This window comes from Coturnix japonica, chromosome 3, assembly GCF_001577835.2.
Source record: "Coturnix japonica isolate 7356 chromosome 3, Coturnix japonica 2.1, whole genome shotgun sequence".
Classification (NCBI taxonomy): Eukaryota; Metazoa; Chordata; class Aves; order Galliformes; family Phasianidae; genus Coturnix; species Coturnix japonica.
In genome coordinates this window covers 32,844,950-32,869,568 of record NC_029518.1, presented here as the reverse complement: position 1 = coordinate 32,869,568, position 24,619 = coordinate 32,844,950, and the positions used below count along the sequence as shown (strand labels likewise).

At 35.5% G+C, this 24,619-nt stretch overlaps 1 protein-coding gene across 4 annotated transcripts in view; it reads left to right on the top strand.

Annotated features, from left to right (window-relative positions):
* Nucleotides 1-24,619, top strand: part of CHRM3 (cholinergic receptor muscarinic 3) — a 244,524-nt gene that overhangs the window by 110,959 nt on the left and 108,946 nt on the right. The window contains exon 3 of one of the 4 annotated variants that reach the window (XM_015857818.2): nt 21,807-21,911. In XM_015857818.2, coding sequence (XP_015713304.1) covers nt 21,807-21,911 — 105 coding nt within the window. Of the gene's footprint in view, nt 1-21,803; nt 21,912-24,619 lie in introns of those variants that run through there. The other 3 variants (XM_015857819.1, XM_015857821.2, XM_015857820.1) reach the window with 3 other exon arrangements.

Here is a 24,619-nt window from a genome sequence, read left to right as displayed (position 1 = left end):
ATTTATTCTGTCTTTAAACCAATTGTGGAAACAATTGTTTCAGGCTACATTGTGGAAGAATAGAATTTAATCAGTCTTGAAACAGCTATATCTATTTGGAGACAATAAAACCTCTTATCTAAGTTTTGATATGCAGGATTAAAGACTATAAAACCTCGTATCAGCATTTTGATATATTATATGTAGGATTAGAAATATAGGTTGCCATGCTTTGTGGCCTGTTTATCTGCATTTGCTGACGATACATTGCTGGGATACCACTCCATGGTCTGGTCTTATTTTCAGCCTGTAAATTCAAAATATTTACTTAAATAATAATAATAAAAAAATAATAAAAAGTAAATCCTGCAGTGTTTCAATGTAATGAATGTAAGTCAGAAGTGAATGAAAGCAAAATTCAGCAAATCACTTCCATCTTTGGTCTGCTCGTTATTTAATCTGGAAAAATGAATAGTTGGGAAAGAACGAAATGAGAATATATAATGGAAAGGAAAGATCTCTGTAGAAGGTATTATAACTCTTCTCCTAGTAAGAGGTATACCAAGTAAAGAGTATGAAATCTCTTGGTGCTTTACACCTGTCTAGGTTAGGATCATGTGTTTGTTGCCTCAAGAACTGACCGGGAAACAAATCCTTGTAAAACTGACAACCTGATGATATTTTCATTTGTGACTCTGTAGTCAGTGCAGGAAGATTCTGTGTTTTATAGTTGCATATGTATTCAGTGGGCTTCCTTGGATCTCGTGCTGGTTTGATATTAGCCAGAGCCATTTTCATCCTTGGAAAGCACCCAGACAAAGTCTTAAAATGATGCAAACCTACTGATTCTCCTGAAGTAGATAATGATTTATGTTCTATTTCCCTGACTTCTGAGAGAATTTATTTTTTTTATTTTTTTTTAATATGCAAGACTATTAACATGTCATATGTAGCTGTGAGGAGTAAGTATACAGTACATACTGCAGAATGTTTCATGTTAATTCATCTTTGTCAGCAGTAGGTGTGACATTGACTTATTAGTAATAAAAGATATAAAAAGAAAACTGTACCATCTCACTGCTTTATTATCTTAATTTGGTTCTGGCAGCAGATGTGGGGACTGCTCCAATACCTCAGGGCTCCCCACCCACCAGGTCATCATTAGCCCCCTGCGCTCTGCCAGCTTGCTGTAGGGTCTGATATTGGCTTCGCTGGAGGTTGAGCTGAACTTGAACCTGGTTAGCTAAATGGTGTTACCGTGTGATTCCTGGCAGGAGGTACTAAACTAACGTGAGTGAAAATGGGACAAAAGAAGGGTCAAAGTGCTTGTAAGTTATGCTGTAAGGGCAGATCATCTGTTGTTCTTAAACAAATCAGCTAGAAAAGCAATGCCAATGTTAAAAAGCATGGTAACATCTGGTTTACACCTAATTTTTATGTTAGTTTTAGATCCTACATCTATATATCAAATGAAATATAAAATATGAATTCTCTGCTTGAGTTCATCTAAAGTTCATTAGGATAGAAAAGAACTTTTGCTTCATGGAGGTCCTTCTTCAGTCCAGAGATGTGTGAGTGAGAGAATGGTGCAACCTTGACATGCCTTCCTCGAGGGGGTAATCCCTGTGTTTCTCAAGTGTTTTTATATATCCATCTGACTACTACGGATGTTATGAAAAATAGAAGCTCTTCTTTTCTTGCCTTTTTCTTTACTCTTGCAAAACCAAAGCTGAACCCTGGGGGAACATGTGAGGCTCAGGGTAGTTTAAGTGTTTGGAACTTCTTTGAGGGAAATGGGGAAAGGATATCAACAACACAGCAGTATCAACATGGAGAATAATGTTTTTGAGCCTTGCTTGCTCCTATGGCTTCATGTTTTTCTCAGTTCTTACAAAATCATATGTACGTTTCATGGAACATTTTGAGTGTCAGTGATTTGGTATAATTCTCTATGGCTGAGTTTTCTTTTTGCAGAGATTTCTGTTGGGAAATTCTGTCTTATGGAGTGTTCTCATGCGTAGAAAATGGTACTTTCATAGAGATATATAAACTTGCAGTACAATTACATATGAAGAAATATGAGTGGCATTAACAGCTTGAAATTTAGCTACATGGGAAGTAAGAGATAACTGTGAAAAGGAGAGTTAGTATTATCTTTACATGGACAGAAATGTTTAAATGAGGTGTTTTCAAATTCAGCCTTCAGTTTTTCTTAGATATGAGAATTCCTTTGTCAGACTGGTTTTGAGGATTTATTCTTTATCACCTCTCAATTACAGCATTCTGTACCCACTTCTTGTTGTCAACTATTTAGACGTCTGCAAATAGAAACTCAAAGCTATCCAGTATACTTTCTTGCTGTTTTTTGTTGTTGTTGTTGTTGTTACTAGTGATATTTTTTATTACTATTATTTATTTATTTATCTATTTATTTAATTTGAGATAAATTCTTTGAGAGAATTGCTCTACCATTATCCAACCTGTTGGGACAGCTGGCATATATAAATATTCCATTCAAGATTGAAATTGTTTTCTAAAGAAAGAAAAAAATGATTTACTACTTTAAATGGAATGCTATACAGTGCAACTTCCATCAGTAACACATCTGCAATCACAGATTTTTGCAAAGTGTAGCTGACACACAAATGTTTAGATAGACTACTTTTTACTTTGTTAATCCGAAATGTGTCCTGCTTAAAGAAAAGCTAGAAGGATGTTGCCAAGACATAGTTGTGTTACTAAAACTTCTCTGTCTTGACTCCTTTTGTTGTTGTTTTGAAGCTACATTTAGATGTGTAGGGTTGCCTGCCACAGTCACCACTGACTTTAGAAGGTTTAGATTTAATTTTACTTGAAGGGCAATATAACTGTTAATAAATATCTTTTGGATTTAAGGAACTTAGCAGATTGATTTTAATGATCTTTTCTAATGTAGTGGGTTTGCAGCTTAATATGCTTGATTTGGCAAAGCCCAAAGGAAGCTAATAAAATTAACTGGAGCCTTGTTAGAGTTTCATGTTGTTGTGGTTTAACCTGACAGGTAACTCAACACTACATGGTCGTTCACTTACTACCCGGTTCCCAATGGGAAGTGGGAGTGAATATTAAAAAATAAAAAAAGTAGAATTTGTGGCTACTTACTAAGATAGAGGGGGGGAGAAGATAATTGTGACTAGTATATATTTGTATAACAACTGATGCAGAAGGAAATGCTTATCGTCCTCTGACTAATGCCTTGCTAACCTCCTGAGCAGCAGAAGAGGAAGAGATGAACACCCACCCCCTTCAAGACTCCTTCCACATGATGTTTTATGGTACAGAATATCCCCTTGGCCAGTCTAAGTCACCTGTCCTATTTTTCCCTCCCTTCTCCTTGGGCCCTTTGCTGAGAATGGGCTTCTCACTGTAGAACACTGTTTAGCTGGCAACTAGAAACACTGGTCTGTTGTCAATGTAGTTTTTCTTGTAGAACTAAAACATAGGATCATGTCAAACATTCTGAAGTAGAACGGTTTCATCCCAGCTGATACTAAGATACATATGCTTTTTTTTTTTTTTTTAAATGCACAGGATATGAGAGAATAGTTTTTTGATTACAGAAAATTACTATGATCTGACATTCTTCTTACATCATTATAAAGTACACTATTTTACGTGAATTTTGTTCTTAATAAATTTCACAGATTCAGATATTTGTTAAAATGCAATAACAATTACTGAAGCACTAAAAGTTCTTTGAAATTTGTATTAAATAAACTTCAGTGGAACAAGAGGAGCTTACTGAACTAGTTGTTGGTTTTTTTTTTATTCATAACTCTTAATAAGTTGCAAAAAATGATGCACTTCAAATGCATTCAATTCATTGGGTAATGTATGCTATTCGGTATGCTGTTCTGAGGCTAATACTGCATCATTAAATACTTGTATCTAGTAAAATTTGATAGTGTCAAATGGCTTTAGCAACTATGTTGATAAGGAAAATATTACATAAACCATAGAATTTATGTTCTTAAAAGCTTAATACAAAGGCATATTCTTGGAACTCTGAAGGGGTACGGCTAAGCACTTTCTGACCATACTTAATGCTCAGAAACAGTCAAGAGCCAATTCAATTCTTAGATCAAAGCCTCTGATGGCTCTGATTTATTCTTTCTAATGTAACAATTACATTAGTTTGAAACCTAAAGAGTAAAATATGAACTATAAAAATTTCCCATCCAACCATTAAGGCAAGTCTTGGGAAATTTTTGTGCAGGGAGGAAAAAAGTATATATTATATTATTACTGCTATAGTAGTTTACTTTCAATTAGTCCTTTTTAAAATGGTGAGATGGTCAGAAGGAAAATGACCATGGAATCTTAAGTGATATAAAAATTTTAATGTACTTTTAAAAATTATTTATTTATGTGATACCTGTGATATTTTTCCAATTTTCATTTGCAAATGATGTATGCAGTCCAGTCTCATGTCAGTAAAAGCTTTTAATGCAACAGTCTATTGTAAGTCTTGGCCTGCAGGTAGTATATACAGGATAATGCTGATAGGTGTGTTTTAAAGAGAGTAGGTGGTTTTGTTCCCTCTTAGCTGACAAGTTAACTATAGGAGTAAAAATCAAAGGCTTTATAACTTTTGTCAGAGTGATTCCTTACTTTGTACATATGTATGCATTTCAATATTTGAATCTATCATGAGAAGTCATCAGGTTAAGGCTGGCATTTGGTGTCCACTGTATGTGGCTCAAGTGCTTAATCTAATACAAGCAAAAAAATATATTCACTAATCATTTATGGAACATGCTGGCTTAAACTACAGAATTTATTTCCTTTACAGTTTTCAGTTGTTTTCTAAATTTTTAAGTGACACTTTATCAAACACAACACTTCACACCTTAGCTCAACAAAAATGCATTGTGGCAGACGGGTAAAGTTGGCCTGACTGGGTTAAAGACCTCTTCTAATTTGAAAGGAAAGTTTGGTTGCAATATATTTATCCAGAAATCATTGAACACAGATTATTTTTCCATTATAAAATTTGTCTGTCGTTCTTCTCAGAATTCTTTTGGCCAAGCCCGTGTAGGTCAGGTATTTATTTATCCCATTGAGTTATGTATAGTTTACTAATGCAGAGGAGTTTAGGAATTTTAATTAGATTGTTTTCTGCATTGAATCACAGACAGTAGTTAAGCAATTGCTAGCTACTTCCTATCTAACAATTTCTGTCTTCTATTTATATGATTGATCAACATCAGTTATTATTAACTGTAATATAATATATATGCAGTATATGTATATATATATAATACATATATATGTACTAAAAAACAAGATAAATCTGAGCAAGCAGTTGCTGCATTATGTCCAATCCTGTGGTCTCTGTTTCTGCAGAGATGGAGCTTTAAGAGCTTTAAGAACTCTGAATAATTCATTTGTCTCCAGTAACAATGTGTGAAGGCAAGGATACTCTGCGGTTTCAGCAGCAACAGCTTCAAAGCAGTATTAATCTTGGGTTTCACAATAGAAATATCCAACTATGCTGAAGTCTGGTATTCTCTGCCTTTCAATCCTCTTGTCACAATTTCCTGTATTACCACAAAAATGGGCTGTTCAGATGTGCTGTGAAGCAAACTGGGAAACTGATTTTTTTTTTTTTTTTTCCCTTGAGAGAGAGGTAGAAGAAAGGTAAAACTGCCACCTTCTGAAACAACTCCACCCCTGGTCCAGGTTGTAGCAGGATCTTTTCACGTGGGAAATTTTGCTGTTGTGGCCAAGAGGACAGCACGGTGTTAGACTGAGTAGGAATAACTTTCAGAGAGAGGGAGAAATAATAATGTCTCCAGCTGGTATTAATGCTGTCTAACATTTTAAACTGGAATTTAAATCATTCTGTACGCATCCAGAGAGATTGCTTACTGGTTATAACTTCCTTTTGACAAGAGTATAAGTAGTTACAAGATTTAAAGCATCTCAGAAGCATTGTACAGCTGCCCCCAGAATAGTATATTTGAATTTAAAAAATAGGTAAATGCTGCAAGTATGTTTTTCCTGACTCAAATATATAACTATCACATTGTGAATAAGTCTTCTGTTGCTGTTTGATAGTAAGACTTCTGTTAACCCAATCCAGAAGTAGGTTAGCTTCAGATGTGGCATAGTAGCATTAAAAGTGGTGATTACTTATGTACTTCGAACCTTTCTAGTTAAAAATGTTAATGTAATAGGTACCAGCGATGATCAGGTTTTATCATAATGATAAAAATTTTCAAAATCAAAAGCATATTCTTCTGTCATTTAATAGAGCTTCAGCATCTTGAACAGTTAGTAATTGAACTGTTGCCTACAGAATCTCCCAGAAATACACGTGTGATCTTTGTCAAGAAGAGGCAAGCCATAGTTTCTTCCTGTAGAATTAATCATCCCATGAGATATGGAGTTTCTACCATCTTTATCATTATCAGCCTACCAGAACAGTATGGTGGGCATGTAGGAGCAAGGATAAACGTACAGAAAAGCAAGCATAAGATGAAACATACTAGCCAAAGACAGTCATCATTCAGGAAAAATCATTCCACAATTTGTGGTAGTGGTTGCTTAGCAGAAGTTAACATCAAACACATAGCTCTGTGCAAGCCAAGGAAGAGTGCTGTATGAAATGTGAAAGAGAAGATTAGTTAGTGACTGCTGTGGTGGAGAAAGGGCAGGATGCTAAGGCAAGCTGTGTCAGTGTGTGGTGTATTTCTCAGGTTTGTTTCAGTACTCTGCTGTGATCTGATCTGTCTGGCATTTGCGTGCTGATTCCTCTTCAAAACAGACAAGTTTTTTCACCCCAAAGTTCAGTTGAGTCCATTTTCTTCTGTGGACAAAATGCAGAAGCTGTTGCTTACCACCGTGTTCTCTGTTCTGCAGAGCTGTCGTAAGAGACCAAATGGTGCTCGCTGCTGGAATTTGTAACGCAGCAAGCATTTTACCTTTGTAGGATTTGGGAAAAAGCAAGAGGATATATTCCTAAAATACACCTTGGTGTTCACACACTGCACTGGAATGTACAGAGATTTAATATAAGCACAAGAATAAATCTTTTACCTCTTAACATTTTTATAAATGGAAACCTTAAAATGATACCCCTTTTGAGTCCCACATTGGAATACATTAAATTGGGAAAGCAGTTCATCTGAAGGTTTACAAAAAGATGTGTTTTGTTCAAAGTTGTACAAAAATATTTGAAAAAGATTGAAAAGTTGATACTAGGTATTAAAAATCATTCGTTTTTATCAAAATCAGTCATAGCAATAGTATCAACTTTTGAGTGATCAGTAACATCATGTCAATTACCTTCTCAAAGCAGTCTTTGAGTACTATTATCCTACTCAATTCTGAGAGGAAAAGGGGAGGATTTTGCTATTTTGGCATTATGACAGAGGGCTAGTTGCCACCAACTGATCTGTGTGTTTGGAGTAAGGATCCTCATGGAGGACACCCACTTGCTCAGGTTTTGCTACAGAACATAACCAGATGAAAAAGTGCAAAATTGCAGAGAGAAAATGTTGGGTATGATATGAAAACACATTTCATAACAGAGGTTCAAGCAAACCTGTATAACCAGCTGTGTGTAATTATTTTGTTTGTGGTGGGTACTTTTGAGAATAGCAGCTGTGTTTTGTCACAGTGCTTTTTTTCATTAATATATCTGCAAGACAACTTCAGCGTTTTCTTTAGAAATTACTATTTTTTCCCATTTCCTTTGTGTGTGTGTGTGTGTGTGTGTGTGTGTATGTTATAACTTATCCTTTGTAAGAAAGAAACAACAACTAAAAAATCCTTCAAAATTCCATTTAAAATCACTCTGATCGCATACAGTCCTGTGTATTTCAGACTGCCATAGCTCATTAACCTGATTGGTAGTGGTATCCTTTCATCTTATCTTGTAGCAGTTGGGATAATATTTGTTAATATAGAGAAGTTTTAAGTATAGAGAAGTCTTTAAGCTGCCATTGTTTAATGACCATACTTGGGATACTGGGAACAAGAAAGATTCCAAAGGAATCATCACTCTTTGTAGGAAAGTGCTTTGTAAATCATTGGGTATGCTACTTTTTATTAAATTAAGTATGAAATCATAAAACTTCATTGGATCAACATTTTCACTGCTTTGAAGGCAAAACTTTCAAAGAGAGAGCTATCTGATTCATTATTATTATTATTATTGTTATTATTCAAGGGAATGTTGGTTCAGTGACAGTGCTTGGGTTATGGAGTTCCTTTGAATCCCTATGTATTGCTGTACTGACACAAATTACTCAAGTCAAAGCACACTCAAATTGTTTTTCTTTCTCTATTCATCTCCTCTTTTGGGGTGACAGCAATCCTTTAGTCTAGCTCTACTTCAGCCAATACAGAGAGGGAAGGTGTAAGAGCAGCCAGCAGATAATGCTTCTGCACTATGCTTGAATTTTCAAAATGTGTTCTTACCTGCTTGCAAACTAGGTGGGAGATTTCACCATTAGTCCAGATCTGTATCTGCAAGCACTAGTGAAAGAAAATATATCTGTTAGTTTTGTGAAGTGGAACACAAAATTAATGCAGTGGAAAGAGAAATCTCTTCCATCACTTACTGCATTACAGCATTTCATAAATGTCACAGAATTTAGCTATATGTATCTTGCTATGGTGACAAGCAATTTATATTTATCTTGCTGTAAAACTATGTAAAAGATTGCAGAATTCAGAAGAAATGTATTTGTATTTCCCTTGCTGAAATATTCAGATTTTGTTAGCAAACATGCTGTCCATCATTAGATACCTGCTAATATTTATCTCTTACTTCAAACGGTTTAAATTGCTTGAACAGGATACAGCCCTGCAGGGATTGCCAACTATTCTGTCACATCAGAGAATTCCTCCTTTTTTTTTTTTTTTTTTTTTTTCTTGGATGACAATCTCAGAGTGAAAGTGGCAAGTTCTTGCGATATGTTTTCTAACATCTGGTTCATTATGAGCTCCTCGGTAACTTGAGCTAAAATGCTGGAAGAACTTCTGAGCTCTTCACATAATGAGGTGACTTCCTGGCAGTCTTAAATGCAGCATCCTTTCCAAGCGTCCTTTGGATGTGATTTGCACATTACATCTTCCTACTGAATATAAATATGCAGGCACCCTCAATGAGAATGTTTACCTATGAATACAATTGAGCCGTGTTTTCAATTTATTGTAAAGTTTTAGCTTCAAGTAAATGTGATATTCAGGATTGCAAGATGTTGACCAGACTACAAAGTAAACGATGCTATCAGTAAACTCAAAAATAGGGAGTATATCTTTTTGTTCATTTGATTAAACTAATGTTATCTAACCACAAAAGTAAACTGGACAGTTATTTGTAAAATACCTGCCTTCTGCTTCTTTTTGCCATTTATTGTCTTAGATAGCCAGCATTATGGCTCGGTCACTACTTGCTGGAAAACAAACATCAAAACAAAAGATAACACTTGAGGAAGTTTAGATATTAATATAAGTTGAAAAAATATGATAATAGAAACACGTGTCTTGAACAAATACCTCCCAAAATGCATTAGCTTTTTTCTTTATTCTTTTTTTTTTGTTTTTTTCCCCCCTGAATGTAGCAGTTTTCTGCTTAAACCAATACCTGCTAATAGCTAAAATTCTCTCTAAAAAAAATCAAACAAAAAAACCTCAAACATTTCAATTTCAGGAAGCATGCAAAACTGGAATACTTTAATAGATTGGGCTCTATTTGAAGGAGCAACCTGGAAAGATAAGGCTGTGAGTCTGTCTGGCCTCTATCAGTTTCTTTAGTAATTAAATGAATTTAAAGAAATCTTTAAAATGTTGTCATTAACTGTACATTGATGTAAAAGTACATGCCTGTAAAATGGATCTGCTATGTTTACTTTTTTTAACATGAGAAAGAAAATGAGAGAATTTAAATATAATGAATTAGGAGAAATTAGATCATTTACTTTAAATTTATTTCATCTGCTGAAATGCTTAGATTTGAAGATACACCAACAGGAAACACAGGTTTTGTCATTTTTTCAACAAGTAAAATCAGTTTTACCTAATAGAAAACGATTTTTTATTGCGAAAGTTCTTTCAGTATTTCACTTAGAATTCACTCTATTCAGGTAGAAATAATGATTTCCAGAATCAGTTGAGGTATAATCGAGTGATTTCTCCTTAGAGCCTCTCATCTGTAATTTTGCCACATTACCACATCTCTGATCAACTGTTCTGGGATTGCTTACTACCAGAAGGCTATTTTTTAATTTTTTATTTTTTTTTTTAATTTTGTATTTTCTAAGATTAGGAGAGTGAGCAAGTGGAATATTTTCTTTATTTTGAGGAAAAGAATCTTAAATAAACTGGCTTTTGGACCACTAATGGCTGTACTTTTCCCAGTAAAAGCCATGATTAGTTTTGTTTTTGAAACCACCTTTTGAGGTTATTTTGTTTTGTTTTTTGGGGGGGTGGGTTTGTTGTTGTTGTTGTTTTGATGATGATGTTTTAAACACTAAAGTGATTTAAGGAAAAAAGATCAGTCTTCATAGCATTTTCTTACACCTCCTTTGAGAACTTGGACAGATTATTGTGTTATGTCTTTGTGTCTGTTTTCAATCTGCAAAATAATAATAATATGTCTTGTTCATATCTGTATTGTTTAGTTTGTATATCTATAACACATTCAAATACTGTGTTGGGTACTTCAGGAATAATCAGATAACCAACAAACAAACAAAAACCAACAAATTGCTATCTTTTTTGCATAGCTCTTTTCTTCTGTACAGCTATACGGAGTTTTGGTGTGTTTGTTTGCTTTTTTATTTCCTTTTGCTTTTTTGACTTGATCTGTATATCTTGATGCTCTTGATGTTGTGTATTTGCTGTAAGGTCTGCAGGACCTTTTATCTTTTGACTTAGGAACTCTGTATCTGTAAGAATTTAAGTATCTGAGGTTCTAGAAATAGTAGATAAAATTAATCTGATTTCAGGAAGCTTCAGCAGTTCTGTCACACAAAAAAAGTTGAGTTTCCTTTGGTGAATGAGATAGAGCTTAACATATCTTTCTGATTCAACTTGGGATTGCTATGTTTGACCCCAGGATGTATAATGGTCTGCCCATCTTATCAATTTTTAGAGCACTTTCTTAAACTGCTTAGTGGGATAGAGACTGTGTAGCCTGCTAGTTTCTTTCAACATCAAGTAAGGTGGGGAGCATATGGGTAACTAAAAAAAACTTAAGTGTAGATGGATTCTTGCCATTCTGGACTCTTACTGTTAGGTACTGAGGGTCTTCTTACTCTACTTTCCTTTCTTTAGAATTACACAGGTGGATCTACCAAATTTCTGACTTAAAAAATCTTATTTATTTATAATATATAATAATTTCTGTGGCATTATCACACTTTTCTAAATTTCACATTACATCTTGTATTTGCGCGCTTAAAATATTCCCATTTGTTCCTTCTACTCACTGGGCTGAGAAAGAATTGTTTTTATGTTCTGTAATCACACAAGTATTGGGGTCTTGGAAATTTCACTTGCTTGAAGTTACATGACAGGGAAGGAAGTTTTGTGATTGAATTTATTTAACTGCTGAGAGGCAAGAATACTGGAGGCCTTTAAATTGACTGTTAAAATGGAACTAACCTATTGTTTGAAGTTATATTCCTATTTAATTAGATTTCTTATAAGATAACTCAAAGAAACAGATGAAATAAAATCAAACAGCTTTGTCAGTGCTTAAACCAGTTGTATTCCAGAAAAGGGTGAATATTGAGAAATTAGTGACGCTTACTTCTCTTTTAATCTTAAAGGGAGCTGATTCTAGAATTTTTTTCATTGACTTAATGTAGATCAAGATTGACCTGATACTTAGAGTGGAAAAAAAGTCACATACAGACAATTTCTTTTTAAAATAATTAAATAACTTTATGAAAAGTATAACAATCAGAGTTGAAGCATCATGTCTCTAAGCAGAGTTTTTACTTGGATGTCAATACTGTTTAAAAAATAGGAAGGTATAAATTATTGCCTTAGCACCTGTTGGAGCTGAGCTATGCTACACTGAGGTTTAGAGGAGGAAAAGATGTCCACAGGGCTGCTCAAACCGCTATGCTGATAGACAGGTAGCATGATTGCTGTGTGGGTGGTACTGTAGCTTTCACAAAAGGCTTTTCAGTGCAATGACAGTCTCTTTCCCATGGATGTTGTTAAGCAATGCATCACCTTTGGAACTAGGAGAGAATTTGAAGAAAAGGTGCAGAGTAACACCTTGCTCATCACTGGTTCAGGTTTTGATTTAACAACATGTTGAGGTATTCCTAAAAAAGCTACGACTTATGAGTCATAAAACTGACTGACTTCTCCATTGACATATGTTTATAAAGGTTAAGGGAGGAGGAAGGGAAACATAGAACTATTTTTGTATATGACATCAAACTCCTTTTTATATTATGCATTCGTAATGCTTAGATTTTCTTCCAGAAATGTTGACTTAAAAATAGTAAAGTCAAGTAGAAATGTAGAAATCGCTAAGTTAACTGAGTTGCTTTGGCAGACTTGATGTACACACTAGAAGTTAAGTTTAGTAGTCAGAAGGTTTTAGACCATTTTCAGACTGTTATTTAGAGGGTAGTATTATTTGCTGGCTTGGAAAATCTTCAGATCATGCCCATATCGCTACTTACTGGAAGGAAAAGAAGACAAGATTTTTATTCAGACTCTTGACTTAGTTTTGTGGGGAACTCAACTTTCCCAAAGTTATCTGTCAAGATGTTGAATGTTTAATTAAACCATTGGGCTTATTCCTGGGGTTGTGGAGAGAGTCTGCTGCAAGGGGCGATTCACATAAGACAAAAATAAATATTTACGTAGTATCAGAATCTCTCCTAAGGATTTCTGAGGTCGTAGAGAAATCAAATATAGGGAATTTGCTGAAGGAAAAGGTATAGTGTTTTTAAGAATTAAGGCAGTTATTCTTTTTGTAGCACTGGAGGGGTGTAATTCCTCCTGAAGTGAATTCACTCAGAAGTTACCCTTATTGACCCATTTTCTGTGAGAGAAAAAAACAAACAACCTAGCACACACAAGTTCTGTTGGGTATTCTGTATTGGCATCTCATTATACTAATGCATGACTGCTATTTGAGCTCGGCCTTGGGGGTTTTAACTCCAGCTTTGACATTTTTGTACTGAATCTAGAAAAATAGCTGCACTTTATATCTCATTTTCTGTAATGTCAGCAAGATGCGTAATTTCTGTAATTTCACTGTTAGTTTGTAATAAATCAGGATCTTCCTTGTCTCATGAACCCATGAAAATGATCATGGCATTTCTGTTCGTACAGTCTTTATTAAGTAATTTAAAATCTTATCCCAGTGAGAGCCCTTGGTTGGGCTGAATGCATGCTAATATTGTGTTGCCTTCCAGAGGCAGCCATCATGAGGTAGTGCTGCTGAAGATCTTAATTGTCTCAATACATCTTTGTGTGCTTTAATGCCTCTAAATTAATAATGCAATTTAATACCGTTATTAAGTCTTGAATTGCATTACTTCGGCAGAAACATAAAGCTAATGTGATTGTGTACCATAGGGGTGGAAGCACCTGTGTTTTTAAAGGCTCGTCCCCCCACATTGCAGTTTTTTAGTCCAGTTTAGCAGGTTGACAAAATATTTTGCTCAAACACTTCTGGGGGCCACTGAAGACCTTATATGTAACTTATGATTCACAATGAAAGACCAAAAGCCACAATTACACGATGTCTTAGGAACATGATATGAGAAATAAAGGTCGTTGCCAATAGGTTGAGTGACTATGGAAGCAATAAATATGTTAAACAAAAGGTATTTGTTGATAATACACTGTACCCCAGATTGCAGGGAAAATGCAATAATAAACAGAATTATAATCAGTAGTCTTTGCTGATCTGTCCTGGGGATTTTCCTTCTTACTTTCAAGTTTGGTTATTATTTTGTACAGAACTTACATTATTGCATGAAACTTAAAAACTAGATACTTGAAAATTTTAATATTTCTGCCAGCATTGGTTCACATCACTTTCTGATTGATCTAGTGTGGCAAGAAAAAAAAAATCTAAATCATCTTCAGATGTATAATATACAAAACAAACGAACAAACAAAAAAGTGACAGCATCATTTCCTTTGCTCCTGAAAGCATCACCATGAAAACTGTATATGTGGAACGAACAGGATTGTTATGCTCTATGGCACATCACTTCTGCTCTGAGTGTTGAATATGATTATGTACAAACAATACTACCACTGTTTGATTTAAGCTGAAATAGAGAAAGAAGTATATGCAGGTTAAGTGCATGGTTACCTCAGCTTGAAAATACTGCTGTGGTTACTGTTGAAGGAAATATATGTTTCTACTTTTTTTTTCTAAATGATAGCACTGCCATTACTAAAATGATGTGTAAAATTGTGGAATAGCAAAGTGGTGTTGCAACATAGGAGTGATTATCATGCATCAACCAGAAGTGCCTGCTCTTGTGCTATTGCCTGTTGAAGTCAAAGCCTACATCTAGTGTGCATAGCTTCTGGTCCTATCTTGTTATAGATCATTCTGTTCCCTCCATAGGTAGTGTGTGTATAGATCTCATCAGAGTTAAATCTCATGTAACACCAGATGAGTTTATATACTTGTGGAGTCTTTTACAGTATTTCGCTCATATTAATTCACCTGGGTAAACATATATTGTATTACTGACCTGAACAGCAATCAATTACTAGTTTTTTTTGTTGTTGTTGTTGTTTTCCTTTTTCTTTTCCCAAATTCAGATTTAACAAATAAATATGTATTACCTTAGCAGAATAGTTAAGACATAAGAGGAAGACTACTGACTTGCTTCCTCTGGATTGTTTTCTGGTTTTAATAAAGTGTTGTCATTGGGATGCCGTAGTATGCTTTGTAATTTTGTGAGGCTGTTGTGTTGGTTAAATTCTGAAATTAATTACAGAACATTAAAGTATGCAAGGGTTTAAAGTTAGGATTGTTGTCTTTATAAAATGTCAGTATATCTCAAGTTAGTGTACAACAATGTATTTGCTATATCATATATTCTATCAGAGCGTATAGAATCTACAGGTGGGATATTATACAGGAGTAGTGTTGTATGTACAACGTATTCTTTCTGTGTGGGTTAAGTTACATTCTGATGGTCTTGACTGCTGGAGTTTTAAAAATGAAGAAAGAATCCTAACTTCTCACTTTAAACAAACATTGTTCTTCCTGTCGATTGCAATTTTCACACTGTCAGAGGTAGTAACACTGCTGTGTTCTTAGCAGCAATTGCAAAGCAAGACAGTATTCTGCAGAGCAAACTGTGTGTAGATAATACGTGCCCCCTAGAGGTCGGCAGGCATCAAAACATTCCTCGTTTTGCCCCTACCCTCAAACTTGCATAAATCGTGAAGGCTGGACGGGCTTCTAGAGCAAGGGGAAGCTGGCAGCAGGGAAAGAGCTCATAGCTTTGAGTCCATATTTACAACACTAGTAAAACCTCATAGAGCCTGACAATTATGTTCTTCATGTTCTCCTTTTTTTCTCTTTATCATGTGTCCATGTTTCTCTGACGTTAATGTGTGTGTTTCAGAAGCTGACCTAGCTGTTGACATACACACCTACGTTAGCCTAATTGTTACCTAAGTTAGCTGTGTTATCCACTAATCATTCTGCAGCTATAATTTCCTTCAAGGTACTTTGTAAAATATAGTGGGGATAGGTAGCTTGTTTATTAATTTGTTCTGGTAAGAGAACAGTTATTTTAAAGACATTCCTTAATTCCCTCAGAGTTATTCCTTATGTTTCTATGGAAATTCCTTTGTTGTGGTTTGTGCCCATTTCCATGTCCTGTCACTGGACATTGCCAAAAAGAGCCTGGCTTCATCCAGTTGATTACCACACCTTATATATTTATCAATGATATTGATAAGATTCCCTCTCAGTCTTTTCTTCTCCAGGGTGAACAGTTTCAGGTCTGTCAACTTTTACTCATGTGGAAGTTGCTCCAGGCATTTAATAATCTTTGAATGGCAATACACAGCCTTCTGGTGTGTCAGCCACTCCTCCCAGCTTTGTATCATCAGCAAACTTGCTGAATCTATGTTCTGTCCCTTCATCCAGATCATTGATGAAGGTGTTGAACAAGACCAGACTCTTCACCAACCCATCGGAACACCACTAGCTACAGGCCTCCAGCTAAATTCTGTTCTGTTCACAACCCTTTCAAGTTGTTAATAGGGAAAAGTAATTGCTGAACTGTTTTTTCCAATACTGATTTTCTGTATGTTAATCCACTGCCAAACTTACCATACAACTTTCGATTCAGCTGCATAGAAAAGCTATAGTACAAGTGATCTACAGTAGAGACGTTGGCAAATTTTCAGACATGAGTAAAGGCATGTTAAGGTACCAAGGCTTACCGATGACTTGCTCTCAGCCAGGGCTTGGAGCATAGCATGTCCTTACAGTGTCTGTTTCTCCCCAGCACTGGTGCCTGTGTAGCTGTTCACTGTGGAGTCCAGGAAAATCTCTGGCAGTAAATTGCATTTTTAACCATGAGAAATTTTAGTTAGAAGTCAAAATCAACACCTTCGCCTCCATTGTTGTGTGTTATATTACTTGATGCAGTAATCTGTAACTGATATGTAACTGTGTTTGTACTGGAACTTATGCCAGCTTTATAAAAAGAAGTGCACTCTGAGACCCTGAGCAATCAACCTGTTCCTTTGGATGCTGGCATCAAAGAGTAGTGACTGTCAAATCACCTAGAATAGCCTTTCCTGAATAGTGGGAGGATAAAAATAAAACCTGTTTGTGTTAAAAACCAATTCGTTATGAGGGGCTGTGGCCAGGCTGTTGGAGCGAGCTGTGTCTAACACAGGGCAGCCTCACCTTACAGAGGCTCTGCAGCAGGTGCAGAAGTTAATCTGAGACACATCAGCTGCTTTTATTTCTTCAGCCCCTAAAAAATATTTAGTGAAACTGAAATGCAAGCAGGTGCAGCTTTTTTTTAACAACTGCAGTTCTTCAGTGTGGAAGGAGCTAAAAATTTAATATTTCTCAAAAATTTTCTTTGCTTTGTATGTTTGAATACAAAAGCTCCCTTGCAGACAGTGTCTGAGTTAATTTTGGAGATTATTTTAAGTTATATATGTATGCTATTAACTGTCTTTTGATGTACAAGAGTGAATTTTGATAGGTAAGTGTGGGAGGTGATTGCACTGCATGCCATCAGCTAATCTCTTTTCTGCACTTATAAACATTTTCACTAACCCCATCATTTCTTGTCAGAAGTTTTATTGAGACAATTGTTAGATAATTTTGTGTATATTTTATAGAAAATTGAGTTTTGAAAGGAGTTAGTGATCACAGAGTCTTTCCCTCTATTATGAAGCAGGCATAGGTATGAAAGAGCAGCTTTCAGCCCACTTCCTGCCTGGGTAGCTGATAAGCAGGCAGCTCCTTTCCCGTGAGAGGCTTACCGACCTTCCAGTGTCAGGGAATCCCACCTTTGTTACCCATGGTTCACTCAGCAGCCTTCCATGGTCATCCTGTATTCCAGTACAGTGCTGTACTGTGCTCTCAAATTGAACACATCAGACATTTCTGTACTTAAGTCACATCCAAATGTTTTCTCAAGTATTGACATTTTTAATGTTGCATGAGAGTTTAGTTTCTTCTTCTTAGGTTAATAAGTGGCACTGGCTATGTAGGAGAGGGAAACATCTCAATTTCAGTGATAGGTGGAGAAAAGGCTATTAGTTGGGGAGTAATGAATATCTTAAAATCTTTGAATAGCTGCTACACATGCACCTTTGTGTAGAAGAAACAGAGCAGTATGTTTACCCAGGACATCTTTTTTGAATAAGACTGTCTTCCATGAGAAAGGGTATATGTTTTTACATGGATATATATGTGTAAAAATGTCTCTCTCTGTGTGTGTGTGTGTGTATATACCTGTGTGTGTAAGCACATATGTAGGGGAGCTAAAGCTGACTCAAAATGGTGGAATGGATCAGAATATTTATAAACTAAAGACTTAATGAAAAGGTCAGTTGTAATGATTGTGGATACAATTTATGATCATGTAGGCAACAATTTATGATGGTGAAAAGTGAGCACTGAAAATGGAATTAATCAAGCCAGGTTTAGATGTGCTGTGTAATATGCAGAGGACATTAGGTACTTATAGAGCTTACCTGATCCTAGGGCTCTGTTGAAGGGTCTGGTCTTTAGATAAGACAATTATTTCTGCATTAGCATCACAGAATCTTTGCACCACAGAGTACTGAACAGCCTTTTAGATGTAGAGGTATCTAAGGGTGAAACCATGCCCTAGACTGTTAACTCTGTATGAAATTACAAACTTCCTGGTTTGTCCTGTTTAGCCATGATTATCTGATAGTGTGTATAAAATTATACATGAAATTTAAAAATCCTTTTAAAAGAAAAAACAATCTTTGTTTTCTTAAAAAACAGAGGTGCTGGAGGCCAGCTATCAGTAAGCACCAGTGGGAATCAAAATCTAAGAGATTATAAATGCTTCTCAGATTTTAAAAAGCTTTGGTGATTATATATCAGATACATAGAAAATACAAGTAATAAAGATTAGTTAAACTGAAGTACTCTTCTAAGTAGTAATTTTTACTGGCTGACTTTTTCTTTCCTAACTTCTTGTGCTACTAATTATTTTCAGACACTCTTGTGCACTTACTAGGTACTTTGTAAGTGAAGTATACCAAGTCGAGCACTTTCAGGCTCAAGTCAAAATTCTTATAGACTTTTGCCATGTACTAGATGGGCATCAAATAAGCAGCTTGCATGTGAAAACAAGCATTATTTGTTATGAAGTCAGTACATGAAAATTCTCTTTTTGTTAACTGATTATTTTCCTTAAGGTGAAAAGGAAACTCTAAAAATGTGAAAATAAACAACAACAAACAGTTCCCAGTAGGAAATTCTATGCTAAACTAGGTGCAGTATTTTTGTAGCTCTATTATTACAGAGTTGTTTTCCAAGTTTATAAAAATTGCACTTTCAGTCTCTTAACATACAATTTTAATCTTGTCCAGAGTGATTATAACATATATCTAATTAGATCCAGTGGAAAAAGTGCAAAGCAGAAATACTTTCAGCTTTTAGACTTTTCTATACCTGAAGCTCAAGAATCAAAAGAATTTTGGCCTTTAAAGTCCATTGAAAATAGAAGCTGCAGGGCAGATACTGTATTATGCTTTTTTTTTTTTTTCCCTTATGTTGTAAAGTCATCAAAATTATATCCATAAAACTAATGAAGTGCCTTGTATCTGTGTAGGCACTTTATCTTATTTTTTTAACAAAATTGCTCATAGTTCAGTTAAAAAAACAAAAAACAGATCTCTTTTATCTCATGACGATTTCATGTGAAATTCATTCCTCATTATGCACATAGTTTTATGAATCTGTGAAATCTGTTTCTGCCAGTGAGAAGCCTACTCCATGATGTGCTTCTGTATAAATACAGGAATTCAATTTCATAATGCAGAGTCAATGTATGTCAATTCATTTTATCAAGTAAACATAGCAGAAATTACTGTATCCACAGTTCTTTGACATTTCTCTCAAGTGAGGTTTTATCAAAATTAAATTAAAAGCAAAAGACATTCAAGGTGCACTTCTTGTTTTATGTAGTGTTTCTCATGAATATAGGGAAGCAATCAAAGAGTACGATCTTCAGTTCTGGAACTGGAATACAGAGAGCCCACCTGGGTAGACAGCATCATCTTTTAAGCTGTCATAGTCACAGATGTATTCATAATACTAGAAAACTCAGACGCCTCTTCTTCATAATTGCCCCAGTGCATGAATCCTAACTCAAGTTTCTTAGTTGTACTGCCTCCCAAACCACACCCAAGGACTGGTAACACAATCTAATTGCCAATGCTTAGAAGCACCCATTAAATGGAATTTCTATTATAGACATCACATAGTGGCTGTTGTTGGCTTTGGTATGTCCAGTGCTGATGAGAGGGGTATAAGTGTTTTGTTTTTCTTTTCTTTGGACAAGTCTTCCAGAAAGATGAACAGAGGGCTAATGAACTATGTCAGCATAAAAGAAAAAGTGCCACTGGTGACCTTAGGTATAGATGTGTTTCCTTGTGCTACAGTTAGTTCCTTTGCTTATTCTGCTGGGAGCAGTGACACAAACAAGTAGCAGCTTGGAACAGAAATAACTAGTTGCTTAAGGAGGTGTATTTGGGATTAGACAGCCAAATTTTGAATTCAGCAAATAGGGCATCAAAAGCGTGCTCCTGCAAAAGGGTTTGCCTCACTGATGTATACGGGTTCCTTCCAGCTAAAAATTGAATAGTACTGTTTGTGAGACAGTTAATGGATGTTCCCCCTTTTGAGCTGTCTTTCATCTGATCTGCTTCCTTTCCAAATACAGTGTTTGTTATTTCCAGAGGGAACAGACATCCTCTGGGAGAGTGTTTTATATGAAGAGAGAGAGACCTTCTTGATCAGTGGTGTACAGAGCTGTGTTAATGTCATCTTTTGTGAGCAAAACTAAATGCCTGTTTTCATCTGTTTTGAAGATGAATTGCAAAGTGATCTTGTTTGTTAGTAACTTCATTCTTATAATTGCTCTTGTTTTTTTATTGAAAAAAAAAAAAAAAATAGACATCCAGTATAACCAGTACACACTCTCTTTGGTCTTCTGCCTGTTTTGTAACACCTGGAAGTGAAACCTATTGACTTGCTGGTGGGGCTGAAACACTGAGCAATCACGTGGAGCAACTGCAGATTCAGAATCACTCTTCTGTGTTTAAGCAATTCAGAGGGGTTTTGAAGCCTTCAACTGCAACAGCATGTAATAAATGGGATAATGGGAGCACATGTTCCCACTTGGTATTAATTATATCTAGTTAATTGAAACACAGTAGTTAGTGGCTAATCCTTCTCCTTCACTTCAGGAATTTACCTTTTTTTTTTTTCTTTCTTTCTTTTTTTGTGTGTGGAGGAAAATGTGTTTTATAAGTCTTAATTATTGTTACATAGGTCACTGAAAGTAATGTCTCCTATTTACTTCCGTGGAAACTACAACAAATACAAAGAGCACAATAACATAGTTTGATACAGCAAACGGTGACAAAATGCTGTTTTTCAACAGTCACCACTATAAGCTATGCTTTTTCATCAACACAAACCTACCTGCCACACCTGTAAAAATCCATACCAGTGGAGGTGACCAGCTGGAACAGGCTGCCCAGAGAGGTTGTGGATGCCCCATCCTTGGAGGTGTTCAAGGCCAGGTTGGATGGGGCCCTGGGCAACCTGATCTAGTAAATCTGGAAGTTTGCTGGCCCTGCCAGGCAGTGGGATTGGACCTTCATGATTCTTGAGGTCCCTTCCAACCCAGGTCATTCTGTGATTCTGTGATTTGAAAAAACATCTGAAAACATTATGATTATACATAGCCCCTTGAATAGCTCTGTGACTAACTAAAGTTGTCATTACTATCTTATTTCCAGATCTATGTATTATGTGGATCCTTGAGTTGTTCTTACTATTTTCAGCTTACTCTCTCTAAAAAATTCATATATATATATATATATATATATATATGTGTGTATATATATATATATATATATATATATATATATAAGAAAAATGGTATTTAACCATAGAAACCATTAACAGTTTTTTGTTGTCTTGATCCAGACAAGTACATTCAGCTTACATGACTGTGTCATTGCTTTGCATTTGGAATTTATTCTTTTAATTCCTCCTCTCTCTTTTGTTTTGTTCACAGCCTACATGCTGACACACTACCAGTTGTGTTTCCAAAAGAGGAGTTCACAGACTACGCAGTGCCTGATCATACAGCCGCTTTGATGTTCCTCCCTGGACCATGTAGGTAAAAGAAACACATCAACAAAATATCTTTCTATGTAGTAAGCATATTGACAAACAGATGATTTTTTTTTTTATTTTTTTTTTTTTAAATTATAGTGCTCACTTTGTCAGCTTGGGTTCTTCTGGAGTTTATAGACCACAAAATCATTGAATAAGGCTTTCCAATTTTATGATTTGTTTTATTATGAATAGACATGCAGCTGTAGACCATCATATATCAGTAAGTGCTTCGTCTCTATGCCACACGTACTGGAAGTTACTTTGCATGCTATGAATGCTGCAATGACTGTCATTCACATAGGTGTATCTGAGCTAATAGTAGCTGCAGTGATGCAAATTCTGGCGTAGGCACAAAGCTCTGTAGAGAAACTAAATAAATTCTCAAGCAGTTGGCAAACTTTGAGCTTGTTATTACAACTTCATGACTAGTGGAATAAAAGCTAGGCAGAAGAGGTTTACAGGAATGAACCTCCAGGCCTGTCTTAAAAAGAATAGGACAATATGTTTTTGGCAAGTAGGAGAAAGATGCTTTCAGATTATTTCTGCTATTCATCTTGAGCTTCTGCAGAAAGCATCATTTTTTCTATGGATTTCAGATAAAACAAAAAATGTAGCCCATAATTCAATCTTGCTGTAGGAAAGAGTAATTTCCTGGAAAGTGTGTTTTCTCTTCAGTTTTGACATGCTCCATGAGCTTAGGTTCTCTGAAGTAATTTCCCCTGTAAAAATTAACTTAGGCAAAGAACTAGATATTTCCTGATAAATTGCTAACATTTATTAGCACTTGCCTGATTTCTTCATTGCATGTTTCACTGTTTTGTGATTCTGTTGTAGTGGTATTTAAAATTGTTTACATTAATTATGAATTTGTAGGCTGCAACATTCGCAACTGTCACATTTGGTGCTTTTTCACATTTGTTACATTTCTGTAAAACTTCCACACTGCTTTGTACTTCGTTCTTTGTTTTGTAGAAATAAAACATAGTTATATAACAGTGATTTAGATGGTCTGTATTTACACTTGTAGGCACACTCCTTACATGGAAGATTGCTCTTCCCACATACTCACTTGAGGGACTGGTGCTGATAGTTTATTGTGTTTTTTGCTGGAGTGTGCTGAGATTTCAGTCAGTCAGTTCTACTTGTCTAAAGAAACCTTCTAACCAAGTCATTTCAGGAAGTCATTTACATAGCATGCTGGTTGAATCTTTATAGCTTTGATACTTTGTTGCTATAGCAACAAGCACCTCAGGTATATCCTGAATCAAGGTGAACCTTTAATTTCATATTCTGAAGTTAGTACATAGTATCTTGAACAGCATTACACAGTTGACCATACTTGATTATATTTGTTTTTGCCTTTTGTGTTGTGTTGGCCATTCTACAGCTTTAGTTAGATGGTTGTTTTTTGTTTATTTTTTTTTCCCCACAGATTTTGAGTATGGTAAAGATTTGTTGCTTCTTATTTTTAGGTTAGTCTCTATGAATAAGACCCTGAAAACAAATATGTTTTCTGTTTAAGTAGTTAAATTGAAATTGTCAGTATTTGTAAGTGAGTTGCTAGCTCTAGGTGGAAAATAAATCTATGTTTTTTGGTCAGAGTATCCAAAATCTTCCATGGCTCATAGCTAAGGGGTTGGGAAGAAGCCCCGTTCATTATGGTGGAGAGGAGACTGACTCTGCTGCAAATGTTATCTTTTGGTTTCAGAGGCACGATTGCCATTCAACAAGCATTGTTTCATTTGATACTGAAACTGAGAGTACTCCAAAAGGACTGGAATTAACTATCTTTAGTCATAGCCTAAAAGAAAAGCAAAAAAGAAAATAGTTCATATCATTCATTTCTACAAATGTTGTTACAGTGTGCATCTCTCTCCCCTTGTAAGCATGTTTGTTGATTATGACAGTGGGATAACAGTGAGCATATAATAAAGTGTTAAAGCACCAATCCAGTCTATATCAACATAGACTTTTTTTTCCATGCCACTAATTTAACAATAACGAAAACCATTCATGCAAATATATCTAATGGATTGCTTTATGTTTATGCTGTTGTGCCACCTCTTAGGGAGTTATATGTGAAGAAATAATCAAATAATATGCTTTACCACCCACAAGTGTGCAATGCTTTAAACAGAGTTTTTCAGTTCATCAGAACATGTTATATTATTTGAGAGGAGCAGCATTGTTTTGCTTAGCAAAGGTACATTAGCTCTGCTGTTTGGGCTGTCAGAAGCATAAAATCTTACCTTGAATGCAAAGGTAATGTGGCATGCATTTGTCATTTAACACAAGTGATGCTTGTGCTTTAGGAGCATTTAGCATGTCTGCAGAGTTTGTGGTGCAAACTGGCTCAAAGTTTAAGAAAATTGTGTTATCTTTCAAGTCTAAACTATATCATGACAGTTCTAGGATGAGCCAGAGAAAATGTCTTGTATTCTTGTATTTTTACTTATTTGCTTAGTTTTAGAAATTGATAATAGGTTAGAAGAAAAAAAAAATAAGTTTGACAAAAGGGAATAACCAATTCAAAGAGTATGTAATTTGTGAATGCACTTGTCACAAGTTCATGCTGTAAGCAGTTGTATGATCAGCCAGATCTTTCAGTGCTTACTTGCTTAGTTCCTGCTTAAACAATCCCCCTTGAAGTGACTTGGGTTGACATTATTTCAAGGGAGGCATTACAGTTGAAACCATTGTGTATCTGTG